At 41.7% G+C, this 21,872-nt stretch overlaps 1 protein-coding gene across 5 annotated transcripts; it reads right to left on the bottom strand.

Moving 5' to 3' along the window:
• Positions 1–90: 90 nt before the first annotated feature.
• Positions 91–20,843, bottom strand: abl2 (c-abl oncogene 2, non-receptor tyrosine kinase). Of its 5 annotated transcripts, none has more exons than XM_077716917.1 (11): positions 20,196–20,843; positions 11,896–12,060; positions 9,388–9,683; positions 9,039–9,311; positions 8,349–8,433; positions 8,001–8,178; positions 7,741–7,925; positions 7,493–7,645; positions 7,295–7,384; positions 6,813–6,989; positions 91–5,582 (listed from the first exon to the last, which is right to left on the bottom strand). In XM_077716917.1, the coding sequence occupies exons 1-11, from the start codon at positions 20,410–20,412 to the stop codon at positions 3,835–3,837; spliced, it is 3,567 nt and encodes a 1,188-aa protein (XP_077573043.1). In that variant the 5' UTR covers positions 20,413–20,843; the 3' UTR covers positions 91–3,834. The 5 variants fall into 5 exon arrangements, with proteins under 5 accessions (XP_077573043.1, XP_077573047.1, XP_077573044.1 ...); XM_077716921.1 differs by having other exon boundaries at positions 91–5,546; positions 6,774–6,989; positions 11,896–12,057; XM_077716918.1 differs by having other exon boundaries at positions 11,896–12,057.
• Positions 20,844–21,872: the final 1,029 nt, after the last annotated feature.

The raw sequence follows: 21,872 nt of genomic DNA, 5'->3' as shown, positions 1-21,872 counted from the left end.
TTTAAATTATAAACAATATCAAACTAGCCCCCCATTCATACATATTTTTTTCCACCACAAAATGAAAAAGAAAACAGTAAAGTGAAACAATAATCATCAATATCTTTATTATTTACAATAGACTTAACACTGGGAAACAAAACTTCACAGTAATATATGTGAGCTTTAAATAAAAAAGAAACAATATATAATTTGTACAATAAAAACAAGTGTTTACATTTGACTTTTTTTTAATTCATGGGTTCACATATTCCATTATGGCATGTCTGACTTAGCATTGGCTTTCATTGCACTTTTACCACTTTGGTATAATGATGAGCTGCAGAGCACTTTGAAAGACAAAAAAAAAATTGAAGGCAAGAGCGTGAGGAAAAAAGCAGAGAATGAGCATATTGAAAAAACTTTATGGTCAACTCGGCATGGGGAAAAACTGGAGCTCAATGTACACATATACCCTGTAACTCCAATTTAATCAAAGGGTACTACTTTAAATTTTGCCTTCCTAAGAGTCAGAAATGCACTGAACATGTAAATACTGTCCATCAATAGACTGAAATGAACGAGGCAGCTCGGGATAATTCTGAAATGTGTAATGATGTGAATATGGCACGTGAATATCTGCAAGGAGTCATTTGCAAGTAGGTTGCTCACATTAAAGGCACCAAGAATCACAGAAAAAAAGGATATTTTGCTCGCGTTACTTGAGACTCACAGTATGTGTAAATGTTCGTGTTGTGGACCTACAGCGTTCTCATTTGCAAATCGTGTCTTCGACATGCAAGATGTGCCAATGATTGACTGTCTGAGGCCTCATCCAGTGTACATTAACCTGTGCACCCAACTAAACATGACTTACTATGTGTGCGCAAACATAAACAATTCTTGTCTTTTGTGCCAGAGAAAACAAAAACTGCAATATGGACAAACAAAGATGGGTCACTTATTATATGTAAAAAAAAAAAAATAGTAGGCTTATTGGCAACTTTAACATATTGGCTGCCATTGATGTCCAATCCATTTAATTCGTTTAAATTTGTTTTTCTAATCTATTTTAACTGATATTTTTTAAGGATCGGACGTGAAAACATAAGCCAGATTGTAGTAAAAATATTTTCTTCACACACATGTAAGTAAATTGTCACATAAAATTAGGAGCCCTGGGTACGTAATCTACTTCTATTAAAAAACACTAATTTGATATACTTAATTTTGCAATTGTGTGCTAGTATAACTATAGCTTAAAATCAATCTTGTGATGTTTGCATTTTGGATATCCGTCACTGTCAATAGCAGGCAGAAAATGACTTAAGAGATGAGTGATTCATAATGATGCATTCCGAAATGACTTTAGACTTGCAGAATACATTCAGGAAGCAAATGGATAGGCCTCAGTCGAAAACGGGGCACCGAACACACAGTATTGCCAATAAGGGACCACTTTTTTTGACTGCAGTTTTGCGTGAATGAAAGAACCTCATCAAAAATAGCTCTGTGCAAAGAATAATTTAAAAATTCAAGTTCTTACATAGACATTCCAGAAATCCTTTTCCTTTCTTTCAATCAAAATCAGGTACAAATCACTCATGTGCTGAAGACAGACTGTAGATTAGGCCACAGAGAGCGCTTAGAGTTGTTTCAACGCTGTTTCAAACACGGCAGACATGTGAAGCAAGGAGGCCACAAAGGCATTGGGTTGATTCCTGCACCATCCATAAATACCACACAAGGACACTTGGAAGGAAAGCTGTCCCAAACTGGCCTAACTACCCTGTGCTCTTTTCAAGGATAAAGGGACATCCAATCATCAATTTTGAAATGCTTTTGAGGAGATGTTAAATTCATCCATGTCACAGGTAGGAAGAAAACATTCATTTTGTTTGGCTTTAGGGAAATGAAGTCAAATATATTTCGTCAAAACTTTGGGGAGCAAAAAATAAATAAAAGACCGGGAGCATTTTTGACTAAGTAGTTTGAGTAGTAAAGTTGATATTTACGGCTCATAAAAAAAGTAATGTTCTTAAATAGGGATAGGCACTAGCTTTGATGAATTCTTAAAATATCTGAAAAGGGAAAATAGTGTCAGTAATCCTAATTAGGTATTATTGATGTTATGATCCAGCAATTGCATACCTGTCAACCTCGGCCAATTGCTCCCCTTATTAATGATTGCAATTCCCCTTATGAAGCAATAAAAACCATATAAATGCAACGAGGCACATTTTCTCACATAGGGTGCACTTAAAAGTCTTACATTTTCTCCAAAGTGGACGGGGTGCCTAATATTAAATTCATTCATAGGAAAATTTGAGGTAAAATATTGCATTATAGGTGTATAACATTAATTTGTGTTTGCCAATATCTGGTAGTATATGAAATATGACTTCAATATTTTATAATTATAACCTTCTTTGCTAAAGATTAGAAATCGCATTGTCATGAATTTTGCTGGCTAAATTGAGATAATAGGTTTAAGAATGACTAAGCTTTCTAAAAATAATTGTAATTCACCCCATAGTCAATTTAAGTTAAATTGGTCAAATGCCCATACCTATTTAAAAAACAAAACAAAAAACAAAAAATGTGAGCAAGTTTAAAAGCAAGCTGCAAAAATGGAAAACTAGATTCAATTACAATGAAGTTTCCTATGTGTTGGTTGAAATGGCTTTTAAAAATGGCTTATGGTCCCCTCAGTTGCAAAACACTGAGCAAAAAAAAAAAACAAAAAAAAAAAAAAGAGTATCACACATTCATGAAACATTTGAGTTCAACTTGGGAAAACCACCGGCGGCTGAGGGCGACCGACAGACGGACAAACGAGCGACGTGAGCTGGGACTTTAGCGACAATCCACGCTCCACATTCATTTTTACGATTATGGCCGGCGGCAGGCGAACATTTCACGTTTTGGACTTTTGAACTGCGTTAAGCTCGGCGGACTCGCTCGTCGGTTTTATGTACAGGTCTGACAGAGCCAAGCGGATGTGTCCACACTGACGTTTTATGAAACAGATGTTTGTAAACATTTAAAAGATTACATTGTGTTGAGATTTCGCTGAGGTCCTTTACATATTGTTCTCATTTCCAATCAGGCAGTGGGAAACTAAACATAATTCCTCTACATTGAATGTGTCTCGAGTGCCGTCGCGAGCCAAAACCTGAATATTTTTGCTTTTTAACAAATCAAATCTCTTTTTAAAGCCCTTTTTTTATGTGCATTCTGGAAAAAAAATCAATTTTATCAAATTTGGGGGGGAAAAAAACAACAGTTGAAATTTGTCTGATGTGCAATAGTGGTTGAAAACAAATTAATTGCACCTTTTGTATGTATGTATGCACTAAATTCAAGATTGTGTAATTTAACTGATAGCGTGACTGCCTGGGTACATTGCTTGCTGACGCGCTATATCTTTGTATAGTGAAAAGGCGGAAATGCATGCGGATATCATGCTTTTTATATCAGGCGTTTTTGTGACCGAGACGATCTGGATTAGAGTCGAAATGGGTAAGAATAGATGGGTTTTACCAAAAATTTACTTTTTCCTGCACTAAAGTTGTCATACTGCGTAAAAATTGAAATAATAGAGGAAAAAAATGGGAAAACGCATACATTGAAAGGTACGCAACTATAACAATAATTTCTATTGCCCACCACGCAACAATTTGGGCTTACGATCCCAACTCGAGGGTCCACTGTACCACCCTTCTCTCAAAAAAAAAAAAATCAGTTTTGACCTGTGACGGCACAGCCAACAGATTCTTGGAGGAAACCATGTTTGGATTAGTGACCCTTTAAAGGAATCTGAAAGATATTTTACTGCGGAGTGTTTAGCATTGGCTACCTCTGAACTACATCGCTAATCTCTTTAATGCAGCTGTGCAGGTTGTCTAGTACACTGTTGAAGCCCACGCAGCCATGTCCACTGCCGCCCGAGGACGAAGCCCTCAGCTCCTGGAGGCTGAGCTCCAGCTTCCCCACGGCCTCGCGGAAGGCAAATTTGTTTCTCATTTGGGGGATGCAGTCCACGTAACCCGAGCAGTAGCCCAGGAGCTGGTGGCCGGCGTCGAGCACTTGGCTGCCGGACAGGCTTTCCGATCCGGCGTGGAGGACGTTGCTCAGGCACTCGGCGCACTCCAGAAGGGCCTCGCGACTAACCCGCTCAGGCGGGATTCTTTCCGAAGGCTGTCGGATTCGCCGCAGTGCCAACTTTGAGCCGGCGGATGTCGCCGAGTGCGTGGAAGCGGCGGTGCCCGGTGCCCCGTTGGCCATTTTTGCGGGCGTTGTCGAAGAAGCGGGAGGCACTTGCGGCGGCGGCACAGACGGTCTGCTCGTGCCCACGCCTCCCGACAACCGCCCCGGCTTGTGGCATTTTAACGAATCTCCGTTGAGTTCCGCATGTTCCTCTCCCTCACCGACGTACAAGTGTTGCGCCCCACGTAAAGTGGGCGGGGGAGGGGGAGCGCATTTGGGCTTGACGAGCCGCGGCCTATCCCGGTCGGCTTGGTGCTCCGACAGCAGTTTGAAGCGGTTCCCCTGAGAGTCCAGCCCGACGAGATGTGCGTCGCCCTGACTGTTTTTTAGCGTGGGGGAGATGAGAACCGGAACTTTGTGGTTGTGAGTTTGTGAAGCGTTTGACGAGACGGCGGCGGCAGAAGCCTTAGAGGGCGACGACCAGCTTTGCTGCCTTTCTAATCCCGGCCCACCTTCCTCGCCGACTTCCCCGCCGACCCCTGGAGCTCTTCCTCCTGCTGCAGCACCCCGGGGTAGCAGCTTGGCTTTGGGCCTTTCCCTGATCTGTGCCGTCCCCTCATCCATCCTCCTGAGCAGAGTTTCGGGGGGACGCACGGTCCCGTTCTCTGGTTGGGAAGTGGTGGAAGCGGTCCTCTCCAGGGGGGTTTTAGCACTGCGGTTCCTGGGTAAAGTCAGAGCGATTCGCTCCAGGTCCGGAAACCCGGCCGACATGGAGGAGGTAGAATTGGACCTAGGTAAGGCTTTAGGCCCCCCAACCGTGTTTCCACCATCCCCTGAGCAAGCTGCTTTTCCTGTCCTCAGCCCGAGGGTCTTTTTGATTAGCCTGGGAGTAAAAAATCCGGCGAGTCCTCCCCAGCTGCTGCCGCTAGTGACCTGGGAAACGAGGCCCCCGGTCGATGGCTTTTGTCCAAATGCGGCCCCGCAGCAACGTGACTGAGTCTGGGCGGGCTCGCCTTGGGAATGAGAGGGGGATGCAGAAAAGCCCCCTATACTGTCAGACTGTGGTAGCGGAGGCGGAGGGCTGAAATCTGCAGTGGGCTCGTATTTCTTGTGCGGTTGCGTCTCCATCTCCCGAAAGGAACTGCTTCTTTTGGGTGGCGTCGGGAGGTTCTGTTGGTGCTGGGAAGATGGCGAGGATGAAGATGAGGACGAGGAAGACGACTTTTTCTTGATGAAGGAGCTGAAGAAGCTTGTCTTTCGGTCTCGGGTGAACGTGCCGGTGTCCAGCGCGTCCTCTAAAAGGCTGCCGGGGGATTTATCACGAGGTTGCTGTTTTCTGGGCAGGGCCGGGGATCCTCCTGAGCGCCCATCGCCTCCTAATAAAGAACACCAGCCTAAAAAGAGAAAAAAGGAGGCTGGTTAGGCAATGAGTAAAAGACGTGGACAAGTCAGGTCAAGTTTTTTTTGCCCAAAGAGTCACTCCATTAATCTATTTTCCACATCGCAAGTCCTCATTAGGTAAGATGTACTCAGTCAGACATTGAAATGCGAACATTAATGACCCCTGCAATATATATAGTCTATATTTGGTTCTGTAAGTCTCTCTGGGTTTTTCTGGGATAATTTTAATTCAAGGGAGTCAATCAACAAATGACCAAACTAGCAGAATGTTTGCAATGCTAGAGTTGACTAAATGTTATGCAAATGAGAACAAAGTCACCAATATTAATCTTAATATTGAGAAGCATTGACGACTTCTTTATTTACGGTGATAGGCGTAGCCATTTAAGGTTTAAACACTAAAGGTTTTTCCAAAAAAATCTAGTAAAAAGTTGGGCACATCTGAAGAGGTCTACTATATGCAGTGATTCTTTTGTGTACTATGAGTTGTGTTGGTGCCATTTGACAGTTAGAATTCATTTCAACTGGAAGGACTAGCTGTGAATGCTCATGCATTCTTCATTGGACATCAGTATTTTTGAAGCATAAAATCTTAGGACACTTGTTTTGTGGCTTTGTGAATTATACCGTATGCTCACAGAAATACAGTGGATTCAAAAGCAGAGTGGTTTTATTTCAATGGTTTAGTGAGATTACTGTTTGTGCTTTAAAAACTAGAAATGGGTTGATTTGTTAGTTGGGGACAAGGACAGCACAGGGACACAGATATTTGTCTGCGACATGGACAAAAACAAGGGACCATAGTTTTATTTTCAACAAGAAGAAAAATAATGAAACTGAATGTATTACAGAATAACAAAACCGAACTTAGACAAACAAAGGTTGGATTGAAAATGAACTTAAAAGTGATTTGGAGATAAGCGAGTGTCAGTTGGGAAATGTATTTTTTTTTGTAAGTATATATTCAATTAAAATTTGGACGGATGTGTAATGAAAACATTTGGAAAAGCTATTAATAGCTTTAATTCAATTGAAAACCATTCATTTGAAAGATTGACGGTTAAAGGGACGGTCAATCGACGGGAAAATGACCGCCATTCCCCTCAAACGACGGGCTCGGCGACGGTGCAGACTCCTGGTATCGAGCTGGCTTGGGACACCTGTGGTCTCGCAATCGGATGCACCTGAATGCTCAGCAGCGAGGTAAGCGGGTCGAGCTGTACCTGAAGGACTGTGAGTGCCGTGGTCCGGCCGGCCGTCGAGCCCACCCTCGATGTTTTCCTTATTTTCCGTGTGCTTGAGCATTGTGCGAGATTTGGAGGGCAACAGCGGGGTGTCGAAAGAGTGCAAGGGACCTCCATGGCTGGAGGAGGCCGTCTTACAGAGCTCCTCCGCCACCTCTGCAAAAAAAAAAAAAAAAAAAAAAAAAAAAAACAAGAAAAAAGTCAAATCCAAAATACAATAAAAATGATGCATTGGACTCATATAGCGCTTTGCAAGACATTTAAGGATGGTTTGCTTTACATTACTTGATCCCTCCATACTGATACTTCAATGGTAGCCATAGCAGTTTCTCCTTCCCCCAAATTGGAAGAAAATATGAATAGCTTAGTTTAGACACCCTTGCACTAACCCTTTCCCGCTGAATTGCCAAAAGATTTTTTACTAGGCCCACAAAAACCATGTTTCTCTCATGGCATGCTACCTTCTGAGATGCTGGAGTCATGGAACATAGTTTCAAAAGCTTGGTGAATCTCTGCAAATGATGGCCGATCTAAAGGACTCCATTGCCAACCTGAGAGGGGGAGAAAAGTGTTTGCATTTATGTTAAAGTAGTTCTCATGCTAATCTTAGCATCAGCTGATGAATCATTTGTAGAGAGACGAACGACAGATGAACTTACATGCCCTCATGAGTTCATAAACCTTTGGTGGGCATCCCTCAGGCTGTTCCATACGATAACCCTTTTCAAGAAGGTCGTATACTTGAGACAAATCAATGCCTGGGTATGGAGACATGCCGTACGTAGCAATTTCCCATAACAGGACTCCGAATGCTGTGGGACGAACAAAGCGGGTCGTCAGTCAAAACGCTATGAACATCACATCTGTACTGTGAAGAGGAAAATGAATAAATTCACGAGTTACGCACCCCATACGTCCGACTTGATGGAGAAGGTGTTGTACGCGAGGCTTTCCGGGGCCGTCCATTTGATGGGGAACTTGGCCCCGGCATGAGCGGTATAGGTGTCACCAGTCATCAACCTGCTCAGACCAAAATCTGCCACTTTGACGACGTGATTCTCCCCGACCAAGCAGTTTCTTGCTGCGAGATCCCTGATGAAAGAAAGTGAAGACTTCAGAATACTTTGTGTAGAATGCACAAAACAGGATTTGGACATTTCAACCTACCTGTGTATGAAGTTCTTTTTCTCCAAGTATTCCATAGCTGAGGAGATCTGCGTAGCCATGTAGAGTAGAACCACAGCGTTCACTTCCTCTTTGTCACAGTCCCTCAAGTAGTCCAGAAGGTTGCCGTGAGGCATGTATTCTGTCACGATGTAAAATGGGGGCTCCAATGTACACACGCCTGGAGGAGAGGCAGCTTTGTTAAAACTTGCCAACAGTAAATGATTGTGTTGCAGTGCAATTGACAGGAATAGACGTTAGAGCTATAATTCATTGCCAGCCTCTCCCACTTTAACTAGATTGGAGGTCTATCGTTGTCAATGAGTTAAAATTGTAAATGTAGCTACTGACCAAGAAGTTGAACCAGGTTTGGATGTTTAACCTCCTTCATGACTGCAGCTTCTTTCAGAAATTCCTCAACTTCCATGGTGTCCTCCTTTTAAAATCGGAGGAAAAAAAGACAACATTTTACATGCGGCACAGGACACTTGCTAAGCTTAATAAATCTCTTACTCTCTGTTTTTTTCAAACGAACAGGTGAAAACTAAACACGAAAGCATGCATTATCTAATTTTTAGGGACCGGATTTTCAGAACTATAAATCCACTTATCACTATATCACTTTTTGGCACAAACTTGGCTTTGGAGGAAAGCAATTTGGCGTCTGGAAAATGGTAACCAAAGCTTGGGGGTAATATAGAGAATGCAAAGCTACAACAGAATAATTTAACCAAAGGGACATATTAAGCCCAAACTCTTTAGTTTTCAATACTTGTATTGAAAATACCAGAATCCACAGACAGGTGGTGACATACCACATTTTTAGTCAGGCGCCCTCTCCCTGGGAGTTGACGAGGAAGCCAAATTAAGTCATTGGCTGCCAATGAATTTTGACAGTTAAGAGTGGACGAATGAACGAGGTTGGACGCCATTAAAGGAATTGAAAAATGCACATTCACAGCCAGTCTTAAATACATTTGAAGGTCTATCGTAAATGGCAGGCAAGAGGTTAAAGTACACAATCCTAATAAAGTTTCAAACCTTGAGTGTTTTCACTGCCACAGTGAGATTGTACTTCTTCCACACACCCACGTACACCTCGCCATATTGGCCGCCTCCCAGCTTGTGCTTCATGGTGATGTCCGTGCGCTCCATCTCCCACTTGTCGTGGATAGGCGACACACCGTATACGGTGGGCTTGTTGCATTTGGGCGCCGGGTAGTGCAGTGTGGTGACTAGGCCGTCGGCTACAGTGGAGTGGTGGTGGACCAGCTCGGCCAGGGTGGCAAAGCGGCTCTCGGACGTCACATACACCTGGATGGCGAAGGCGAGGTTAGAGATTCAGACGATATCACAAGGCGTAGAAATACCGCTTGATATCGAAGTTTACCTTTCCATCCGAGGAAGTGTTGATGCGATAGTGGTAGACTCTCCCTTCGTAGCGGAGAGAAATGGATAACTGTCCAGGACTGCTCTCACTTTCGCGGACGAGGAAGCTGCCGTTGATGAGGGATGAAAGCAGGTATTCGGCAGCGCTGCGTGAAACCGGTCCATGGTACCAGCTGTGCTTCTCTAGGCTGTTGACGGGTGTGATGTAGTTGGAAGGGACCCAACCCTGGCCGTTTTTGGAGCGAACCTCACTCCACTCCCCATTTTGGTTGTAGCCCAGCACACAGAGTTTTTCTCCTAGACACACAGAGGGAAAAGATCTTTTTTTGCTTCCAATGTCACATCAAATAGCAGCTACAGCTTGGATTTTTTTTTTGTCTGTCAACTTGTTAGGTGCATTATGTCTGCTGATCCACTAATTGATTATCAAATAGATGAAATACCATATTTTTGGGCTATAAATTGTACCCGAGTATAAGTCACCAGGGAATACCCAAAGAACAGGGAGGGAAAAGTTTCATTGGAGTATTAGGGTATATTTTTTGTCATTCCCAAAAGATTTGAAAAGATCACTTCATAAAAAGTACACAAAATGCAAAATAATAATAATACTAAAACAATATTAGTGGAGAAAAAAAAATCTGTATTTGAGCGCCATTGAGACTAAATCAAATCACAACAAATGAAAAGAAGGTGCTCGCTTAGAGTCTCCACTGAGTCTTGTCATCAGGTAAGAATGTTGCTTAGGATACCTTACTCAGAAAACACAAACAAAAAGGGCAACGCAAACAGATCGTGAGTCTTGGTTAAACTACATCAAAAAGTGCGCAACAATAATAACACCCAAGCTGCCATGCAAGCGCCGGGCAAAAGCAGACATGTAGCGACTTGGCGTCCCGCCTTCGTCCTTCTCTTTACGTCAGCGCGGGAGGTGAGAGGGAGCGGTGAGACGTACGTTTTTCTCGAAAGCAGAGGGTGTGATTCAATCATGAAACATTTGCGTTAAACAAAACATGAGAAACACTGTCATTCAGTATAATACAGTTGACCTCATTGCTCCAGAAAGGATGTCAGTTAATTTTATTGCCATGATTGCCATTTTTTTTAAGTAGTCCCACCCCCCATTTGAAAGTTCCTTCAATTATTAAACAGAAACTCAGCATCCGGTCTCGAGTGAGTCACTGAAAATGACGCATCTTTTACATAAAGTAAAACTCGGCATGCAGGAAATAGCAAGTGTTCCTAGTAAACACTTAAGACTGTGAACAGCACGTTTGCCTGTCAAGGAATCGAGTCAAATACAGCTAAAATTGCTGTGACTATATGCATGAAAAGTACTTTGAACAGACTGCTGTCCAGTCTTCTCTAGTTTCCCCTGCAGGACTGGAAATACTGACTGCCTTTAGACCGACCAGGAGGAGATAATGACTCCGAAGAGCTAATTTGTCCTTGTGGTCGACTAGTGCCTGCTCAAAGTAGCCACCTGTTGATGTAAAATTCCATATTGTCAAAGCATTAGAGATATGATGGGATCTTTTCTTCGGGAGATGCTTAACTAGATTGTTGCTAGCTTGCCTGTTTAGTGATTTAAATATTCCCAAAACTTGGGGAAGGCCCTTTTCTGTTGTACAAAATAAGGCTAAAAATCAAGCAATTTTCAGATGAAGATGTGTGAGTGGATTTTTCCAACGCATTTACGTAGGTGTAACTATCCAGGTGTCCCAACATTTCATGACGCCTATAGCTTTATTGACACATAACATTCCAATGTTCTAACTGTAAAGCTACACATGAAACAGTTTCTTCCCCCTCAAGGTTTATTGACATGCCAATCAGCGACATGGCCTCAAGGCTCTTTTACTGAACACTCCAGTCTCCACAAAAGGAAATCACTACGTACTCTTGTTGCAACACACGGGCCTCCACAAATGATGTGAGAAGCATGTGATGGAATCAATCATGCATTAACAATCTTGATGATTCAGACAAAATGCAAATATTGACTTCCGCCTGTAGATCAAACATATGGTGGAAGGTGGAAGCAATGTATTGGATTCTGTGTGTCTGTTTGTTTATCAGCGTGATTGTGTTCTAGATCATTTAAGAATGAAGAAAAGGGTTATAATCAAACTTGCGGGAGGTTTTTGCAATTGGAACAAGGACGGGTGAATCAATTTTGGAGTAATGAGGTCAAAAGTCACAGAGGTTAGAAAGGAAACTCCCATTAACACTAACATTTACCTCATATCTGCAGGGTATGTGATATGATAAGGAAAATCAGTCACACTTTATGGTGTGCCAGGTCATTGTTTTCCAATTTCCAAAAATAGTACTCTAAGTAATGTAGGGGTCATTGCCAAAAGGACAATTTCATGCCTTCCTTTATCCGACCAAGCAGGTTTTGGGATTTGGATGCCAAGGTTTGTCTCTTAAAACATTCAAAATGCGTTCTTTTTAGATTAAGAAAGATGGCGTTGGACTGGTATCCACATTGAAAGAGTGTGCTTACCTTTAGTGATGCTGAGTGTGTTGTCTCCACTGGCCACAAAGTCATAAAGTGCAACAAAGAGGTTGGGGTCACTTTCAGCTGCCCCCAGGAGGTTCTCCTTGGAGCTCCAGCGCACCGCTTCAGTCAGCGCCGCAGAGTCCAGCCCGAATGGCCTGTGGAGAGCTTCTGGAGAAAAGGGAAGGGCAGAAAGGTTGAGAGATAAAAAAAGGGAAATAATGAGACAAGAGAAAACATAAACAGGAACAAAATGACTTCAAAACCTTTCCAACCAAACTACCTCCTGATTTCTACCTTTTTGTCCAGACCCAGGAGGACACCTGAGTCCAGTGTGGAGATTGTGGCCTATCTGGCCGTCCCAGTCCTCGTCAAAACTATTTGCCTGTAGGCACCTCAAAACCATTACTGTCCCAAAACTGGTGTGTAGGCCTCAAAGATCAGGTATGATCTGAAGCATAAGCGTATGCGATTTTAAATAGCGCAAACAGGGAGGGGCTACAGAGTTGGGATAAGAGTGACGCCACTACCTTATCGGGGCGCAGCAATCATTCTCTCTATATGCACACCCACAGAAACTGACAAACAATTGATGAAGCAGCACATGAGTAGTCCAGATGAACAACACTGGCAGCTGCTGCCAAAGTCACAGCGTGCCTGGACAGCTGCCTCAGGAGTGGGAGAGGAGGATGACGAAAAATGGCTGCTGCTGATTCAGAGCAGCTCGAGACTTTAAAGCTCTACATTGTTTCAGTGATTTCATTTTAGCTTCATTCTGGCAGAGAATATCCAAACAATCAATCTCAAGGAATGAGGATGTACAACTGTGTGAACGTTTTACCGGTGGACAAAAAAAATGCAGATGGCATGCCTTTCAGGGTTGAACAATCCTAAACATGTCTGTATGATTCGTTGGAATGACAAATCCAGATTTTGCCATGTGATAATGTTGCATCAAATATCTTTTGTTCAGTGTTTCCCAAACTATTTTAAAGTCAAAGCATGTCATTTTCATTAAAAATCAGTTTTTTAGGCAGACAAAATCAATTCTGATATCTGGCTGTGCATTTGCTAATGCAGATACTGCTTTTTATTATACTTATTTCTTACCCTTTTTATATTAAAATACAGACTCAAATGCAGAATGAGTGCTATCATAGCTTGGTCAAAAAGCACTTAAAACTCTTTATAAGACTGTAAAGAAAGATTAATACAAAGATGAAGGCAGTCTTTTTTCAATTGCCTACCTGGTACAATGAATGAATACACTCCCCTAAAATCCATGTTTGTTAAATTTGGTAACAAGTTGTTCTGCTTTAAAAATATTGCCATCAGTTGCAATATGATAATTTTGCTTATCTTAGACATGATTTGATCCAAAATTGTTTGTATACACAGTGTGGAGGGCACATGTTCCACAAATAGCGGGTGAACAAAGGACCCAAAACTCGACCAAATAGTTTTCTCGCCTACACATCGCAATGAATCATCTTGTATGTGTACTGTGCCAAAACACACAAAAAGCCCACCTTTGTTCTGGAGCAGCATGCACTGCAATACAGCACTGGCCATAACCTAGCTCAGCCACAGTTCCCAGTACATCTCCTGGCCCAGTATAAGTCTCTAGTGATCCCTTTGTTCTGGCTTCAAGTATATTATCCGACCTCTTGAGAATGAACAATTTGTACACCAATCCCGCTGAAGGTATATCCCACCCCCCCCAACAACAGATTTTGCACGAAGAGAGCAAGAATCATGACTGGTGCCCCCTGCCAAGCAAGCAACACACTGTGAGGGATGGTGAAAGTGGCAAATGGAAGGTGGGAGGATCCTAAACGTGCTCAAGTGGTGAAGTAGGAAAGCTGAGTAATGTGTGAGCTAAAGTGTGTGTGAGGCCTAGACAGGAGCTGCAGTCAACAGCAGATGGTTGGTGTTGTTCTCTTGGGAGTGAGAGTGTGTGTGTGTGTGTGTGTGTGTGTGTGTGTGTGTGTGTGTGTGTGTGTGTGTGTGTGTGTGTGTGTGTGTGTGTGTGTGTGTGTGCAAGAGCAAGTGAGGCAAGCCACCTGTCATAGTTATCACACTATTATACTCGAGGAATGTTTTATTGAGATTAATGCTGGTCAAATTAGAAGTGGCAGGCCAAATGTTGAGTCATTACAGAATTGGAGGACAATATGGCTTCAAAAGAAAATCTATGAAAAACTCTTTATGTCGAGCAAGCCAAGAGTGGTCTTTGGAAATGAGATGGGGGGCAAGCCAGGCTTGCACACCCCCTACTGAGACAGCCGGGACAGAGGTGACCCTGATCCGGTAGCACACACTCGTGCCGCTGATACAGCATATTTTGTCACACCATTTATTAAGCTATCCACTATAAAGGGATGGGGCTGCTTGCAATTTTCGATGAAAGAGTGGTGCTTGTTTTTGTGATTAAATATTACTTGGCCAATCTATTTTCTTGAGGCAAATACAAAAAATAAAAGATACCACACATGAATCATGTTAAGGGGAACAGTTCAAGCATACTTGGGAGATTTTAATCCCACTTGAATGCAACTCTGCACTTTGATAGGAAGCAGATATGGACTTCTCCCAAGCTTGCCAAGTTAGCATGCATGTATAGTGAAGATGTGAGCACACAACATTTGTAACAGTACAACTCAAGCCTTTTGTTGGCTTTCTCTTCAAATGGTAAAAGTAAAGCAGACAATACAGATGTGTATCAAATCTGTGAACATTCTGACTATTGCGTCACATTTGGCAATAACATTCACAGCGTTAAACAACAAAAATATAATGACATATCCAAAGCTCATGTAGGTAGGTGAATATTTTTAGCAGCCTTAGAACAAAACAAAGCAGCATGACAACAAAAATAACTGCAACGTGCGATGTTGGTGAAGACAAAAGATGGCTGCCTGCCTGTAAGAATCCCATACTCAAACTTGATACAATGATCCCCACATGCACAAGACATTACATAAGCTAGATTTGGCTCCATGCTGTCCTGCGGCAAACAAAGACAGAAAGGAATCAGTTACAAGCAGAAGAGGATAAAGCCAGATAAGCGAGACAGAGGTGGTTCAAAACAGAGCAAGTACTTTTAACTATTTACAGAGACTCTTTGCAGAACTCAAAATGCAGACGAAAATTAACATCCAAATGCTCAAAAGGTTATTTGGAGTATTACAGTAATGCAGTAGTTTGCCAGTGTAATTACATGAACAATAACAACAATTAGCACTCAGCAGTAGAACCTTCCCATACACTTTTACAAGCATCCACGCATGTACTTGCTTCAATGAAATTCAGAACTTTATGACCTCGGAAATGTTCCACTTTATAAATTCCACTATAGTACTATTGTACTTATAGAGATAATATACTATAGTACTCAATTTTCCATACTAATCCTCCTAAACTGAAGCGAGAACACATTGCATGGTGGCAAATGTGTGCCTGGAAAAGCTCCAGAAAGAATCACAAAGCTCCAATATCTGCTATGAAAAATGAAGTGTCTGTATGAATGTGAATACATGGCAATACACACATGCTCCCAGTAAGTGTGAGTAGAGTAAAGTTGATGTAAATTCCAAGCCAACTCTCCAGCCTGCAACCCAGAAGATAAGCAGCAGCGATAATGCCAGCAGAGAACTGATCCTGGAAGCCAATCAATGTTTAACAGGCTTGGCAGGAGAGTTTGCCCTCTCCGACGCGATTTTTCTCTCTCCCCGCAGCACCATTGCAGTTAAGCCTTGTAGTGAAACCACTACTTAACCAAGAGCCACTCGAGCAATTTGGCTGGATCTTTTCCCAAAGTTGAGAATGTTTTGTGTTCTTAAGATGACAGATGCATGAAATAGTTTCTCCATCTGTACAGCCAAGCATGCTCTCTTCTAATTAATCCCTCCTCTTTAATGATATAAGCTGCGAGAGAGTCATTGGAGACTAAAATACTGTGGTTTTTAGGAAACTGAAGATGCTTGGCCGGTAGCCGATACAAATGCTCAAGGCAGCGGCATAAAACAGTGACAAGAACGTTCCACTGAAAAAAACAATATGTTAACTAATGAGTTGACTAAGTGACTATTTTTGGTTATTTAAAAAGAATTAATCTGATGTGGCTCTTATCTCTCTTGATGGATAATGGCAGTTAGAAGGATTGATAAACCAATCCATTTTGGACAAATGTAGTTTCTATTGGTGTATCACGCGTGCAGTAGCTAAATATAGGACATCTCACACACTATGTTGTGGCTGCTGTGTGACTTTTGTATTCTTCTTAAGGCTTTAGAAGAGAGTCCAAAGAAAATTGGATTTGTCTGTAATCCAATTTCCCGCTTGATGCAAATCAACTCAAAACCCTAGATCCAAGCATTCTCCTTAGCCTTTTACTTTATGCTTATGTTCAAGTGAACAAAAAAATATTAAGTGATGTTACAATTTTCCTGTCTTTCAAACCCTTAAATTCAAATTTCCAGGACCAAGTACAATGAGTCACTCAATGGCAAAAATACCATGTCAGAGGTCCCACAACCAATTAAAACGAATCCTAACCTGAAAAATGACTTTTAAATTAACAGATTATGTCACAATCAAATTTCCTAGGAGTGAAAACCACATCACGTAGCTTTACATTTGCTTAGTATGCTAAAACTTGGCATGGCTGAAGGACTGGAAGTGAGAAAACAATCGTTGAGCAACTAATATTTCACATCAACCAAAACGGATAAAGGTGACAGTATCCTTGAATCAGCACTCTGGTGTTTCGCTCCATTAAATCGTCTCTTTTCCAGCTCTCTCATTCTCTCTCTCCCTTCTGTGGTTCTCTTTGTGCTCTTTTGGTGAGGTGGAGGAAGTCTTGTTAGAAAGCAGAGCTACTGAATTAATAATGTTCTGAGAGGAAGAGCAACACACCTGAGCCTGGAAATGACTCACCTTGTCATGAAAGGATTAGGTTTGGAAGCAAGTAAAATTAGCAAGATTTTCTCTGTTCTTTATCTTTCCATAAAACTGTTTTTGTAAAAAAAAATTAAAAAAAACAGGAGAACAAACGTGCACAAGTCTGTGGCATTCTTACACTAAACAGGCAGAAACACACAAGCATGACCTCAACAAACAACCATGCATTCTTCAAAGACTGGCACCGTTCAATTATGACCTGAGAAGGCATCATTTGGTTCAACGTAAGCTTTCTCTATCAAACCCAAGACGTTTATAAAATGGATTTTAAGAAAAGTAAATTACGTTTGAAAACATCTGACTGCAAAGGTTCATTTCTATTCATCTGTCTTTCAATGAATTTGTGTCTAACGGATATGGGATGAGATTATCCATCTTTTTTTTCTTGGTTTAGCCAGACGATTAGTCATGCTGATCGAGAAGGAACAAAAGAAGTTGGTCAATCTTGATGGGTGAGCAAACTAATCTGTTGTGAAATATTGAACATTTTCTGCAAGCAGAAGCAGTAGAAGGATCAGGATACGCATTACTTTGGTTACTCTGTCGCAAATACCTAATAACCATGAAACTGTTAGGCTAGTATCCATAACAACCATATCAGACAGCTTTCCAGACTGGAGTGAATGCATGTTTTCATTGCGACTTATCAAGAGGGAACCTTTTCACCAATCTAGTGATTTACAAGGGTAATCAGTTGATTGCATGTTTCAGCAGATATTTCATTGGTCTTTGATAAATTGCAACAAAAACCTGTAAACCACTGCGACCCTTTTTGGAATATCTTGAACACACCAACATTAATGTGGACAAATTCTCAAATCCAAATGCAATCAATCTGTGGAGGCAAAAAATATCATATAAATAATTTAGTTTTATTTCAATCAAACAACCAGTTATTTAAATTCCAGTCAGCCAAAAGGCTTGTGATTAAAAAATAAAACCAAACTCTGCTGCTATAACAAAGAGCAACAGTAAATCACTGTCACAGAATTTCGATAAGAAAGAAAGCACTTTAATAGCCACTGAAAAGACTTTAGTCCTCACATTCTCTTAAGACTCCTTGTTCTATTATTGCGCGCTTTAAAACTAAAAAGACCCTCTGTGTCGCGGCAGACAGTATGACTGCCATAAAATGACTTGTCACACAGCATCAGAAAGCATTACACTTATCAATCTGAGTCCATCTTGCATTTAGTTTAAAAAAAGGCCAGGGACGGGAAATCCTATCCATTCCCCAAAGTCCCCATTGTCTCTATGTCCTTCTCCACTGCACTGCTTGTAAGGCAGGATGATTAAACTGTGATTGGTTTGCAGGCCACTTTCGTTCCAACTAGATCTCATGTGGGTTGGCCAGTTTATTTTTGGGCAAAAAAGTGAAGTCACTGGCCACCATTGACGGCACTTGACGTCCAATCCATTTTGTCTAGCGGCGTCAATGGCACTGAAAGATGAGCATCCACTACTATCTATTGTTGTCAATGTTTTGGGCATTTACACCTTATTCCCAATTAGTTTTAAAGCATTTTATGGTTCTTTAATAACATATTCATAACAACTGATCAATGACATTTGATTGTTGAGGTCGAAAGAAGAAATGTGACCGCGGATGGGGAAAAAATAAAAAACAAAAAAAGCATTTGATTGTTTGTACAGTATCACTGAACTATGAATTTTCCTTTAGGCAGAAAAACCCAGTGGGCCGGATAAGACCGCACACGTCTGGCCCCGGGGCCTTATATTTAAGACCCCTATTGTAGGGATTAGTAGAACCGTCACATGTCATGCCTCTATTATCATACTCACACCAAAAGAAAGGGCTTCTAAATATAATGACACATTTTAATATGCATGTGCTCTTATCTCTTTAGATGGCCCTTCAATCCATTTTGACTGGTTGAGATTCAACTGTTAAAAATATAATAAGTTGTTTGACAAGGTTTATCTTATTCATAAACAAATCAAGTTTGTCTCATGTACGAGGTCAAGGAAAGCAATGATCCTTCTAATCTCCCCATAAAAAGAGGGCAGGCGTTGAGAGATAGCAACAACAACAACAACAACAAAAACAATTACTTGAGCATCATCTTGAAACGACAGAAGGTGACCTAAATTATTCACCTCCGGATCAAACGAAGCATTCAGCTTGCCGAGTGTGCTGTAACCGTAGACGTGAAGAGACAAGCAAGATGCAAGTGAGCATGATAAAACCACTCGCTATTGTCGCGACACCATTGCCGTGGCTCCTATACGGAGTTAATGGGGTGGAATGGCTCCACACCCTCCCGAGGCCTGGATCACTGTTTAGCAAAGTGACTACTAGATGCAGGCATCTAAGTGGGAAATCATAACTGGGCCAGAGGCCATGAAAATTGGACTTCCTCAATAACAGTCCCTCCTTTTGCCACAGCCAGGTCACATGCATCTTAAGCACAAGACACAACTCGCAGTGTTGTTTTAACTCTTTATAGGGCACTCACTTACCTCACTGGCTGCAATTGAAGCAACCAGACTTCCAATTCAATTTGGACTAAATGACCATAATTGGTGTTAAAAGTTGAAATTTCACAGCCAGTCGTCATATTTTAAATGAATGAATGAATGGAAGTGTAACTTGATGCAAATATAAAGCAGAACACACAGTTCGATTGTTAATATAAATACTATTAAAATGACATTAATGAAGATTAATTCATTACAAAGTCATTAAATACAATTCCACCTTTAAAGTACCAGCTACACATTTAATTAATGTGACTTTTATTAATTTTGTTTGCATAAAGATGGAAGTATATACATGTTTGTAGTATATTTTTTTATATTCAAATCAAGATGAGTTATTTTGATTTTGTTAAGATTTTATCCATTTATTAACATAAAATAGATGTTTAAATATATTTATTCATTCGTTTTGAATACTGCCTATCCTCACAAGTGTTGCAAGGGGTGCTGGAGCTTATCCCAGCCAGTTACTGGCATGAGGGAGGGGACACCCCCAATTGGTGAGCAGCCAATCGCATGGCACAAAATATATTTAAATGTTAATATTAAAACCTGATAATCATTTTTGAAAAATTAAATATATATAATATATGTAAAGTTTGTAAAAAAAAGAAGTACCTAATTTCCCAAATGATCAGTTAATCACACCTCCATGCAAAAATAAAGAAAATAAAAGCAAATGAAAACACAAGAAAGTACAAGGAATATAAAGGCTATGGAAAACATATTTCCGCTAACGTCAAACTAGCAGGACCCCGCTAAACCAATGCTAATAAGCGGCAAGAAATATTAAAGAAACTCCACACACCTCTTCCAAAAAAAAAAAAGACTTGTTCGGGCTTTACCTGAATGCTTAGTGAATATATTAATCGACGGATCAGGCACGTTGATAGCAGCGATCCTTCCCGGCGGTGTCCCGGCGCTGCCGCCGGCTTCTCGGGGTCTCCTCCCGGCGACGCTCCCCCGGTTCCCCTTCACTTGGTGTGCTTGGGACGCGTGGGGCTGTGGCGGCTGGAGTCCGGTCGATGTGCCCTCACCGACGCGGCCTACCTGCTGTCCCATTCCGGTAGATTGTCGTAAGGACGATCGGGACCAAGCGAGCAAATCCCCCCGTGCGCCTCGGGCTCACATTCCCCTGCGCCGGAGGAGCCTGCGTGCAGAATAGCGTTCCTCTATCCGCCTCCGCCTCCTCCTTCCCTCCGCTAACTACCCCCGTATTAGCTCGCTTGGCTAAACAGCTAGCTGCTGTTAGCAGCAGTCACCAAAATCCACAACTCCCCACCTTTAAAACATTCAAATAGAGTCCCCACGACGCGTGACAGCGATCGTCCTTGCTCCGCAGAGGCCAACGTCGTTCCGGCGGAGCATGGATGAGCGAGAGATGCTCAAATTGGGAGCGATTTTCAAAACGCCGTCGCCGTGGTCCGGCTGCTGCGCGCCCCCTCTGACGCCGCCATCTTTACCGCAGAACAGAAGATGTGCAGCACAAGGCGGCGGGGGGTTGGACCTTTTTCCCCGGCCGTTACCGGGCCAACACATCTTCAGAACTATACCATATATACTATATTCTTGCAACTTCATCCCCATCAGAGGCTTCATCTAGCCGCGAAGACCCTCATACTTTGCCCATTCAGAGTAAATAGGGTTAGTTCCAATTGTTCTGATAACTTTTGGAACTCTACAAGTCCCCATCTTTAGGGGAAAGTGGGGCGAATAGTCAAAAAGGTTGGTCATGTATTTTTTTGGGGAAAGTCATTTCACTTATCCCGCAGAGAAAAGAGACAAATAGTTTGAGACAATTTTGAAGTCAAGTACACATTTAACCTTCAATGGTCACCTGTAGATTCATTCATTTTCTGTACTGCTTATCCCCACAAGGTTCGCAGGGGGTGCTGGAGTCTATCCCAGCTGACTTCAGGCAAGAGACATTATGAATCAGTGGTCAGCCAATCGCAAGGTACAAGGAGATGGACAACCATTCACGCTCACATTCAGACCTAAGGGCAATTTAGTGTTCAACCAGCCAACCCTGGATCTTTTGGGCATGTGGTAGGAAACATGAGTACCCAGAGAAAACCCACACAAGCCACCAGTCATCCCACTTTAGTAGTAAATTAGAAAAGACAAATCAATATGATTAACAATATGTATATCATTATTATATTACTTCCCTTGTCATAAATGTTCACTACGTATTTACATGTACAGTATTACATATTATATTCTAATATGAACACACGCTCCATCTTTTCTCCAAACTCAAGTCTTTTAATACAGTGCCATCTCGTGTTCAAATATTGGAATATACATGGCTTACAAAGGTTGTTTTTTTTTTTAACTTCAAAAAGAACATATTGTACAGTTATATACACATCTTCCCTGTATTGAAATTCAACACAGTTGGCAATGCACAATTAGTGATTGTCAAAAGTCAATGAGAAAAGACAACTCTGTAGTCAAATTCAAGTAATTGAATCTCATCCAAACTGGGATAAACAAAGCCGTAGCAAATAACAATCAAT

Source organism: Stigmatopora nigra, chromosome 5 (genome assembly GCF_051989575.1).
Source record: "Stigmatopora nigra isolate UIUO_SnigA chromosome 5, RoL_Snig_1.1, whole genome shotgun sequence".
Taxonomy (NCBI): Eukaryota; Metazoa; Chordata; class Actinopteri; order Syngnathiformes; family Syngnathidae; genus Stigmatopora; species Stigmatopora nigra.
This window is presented reverse-complemented; position numbering and strand designations above follow the sequence as displayed.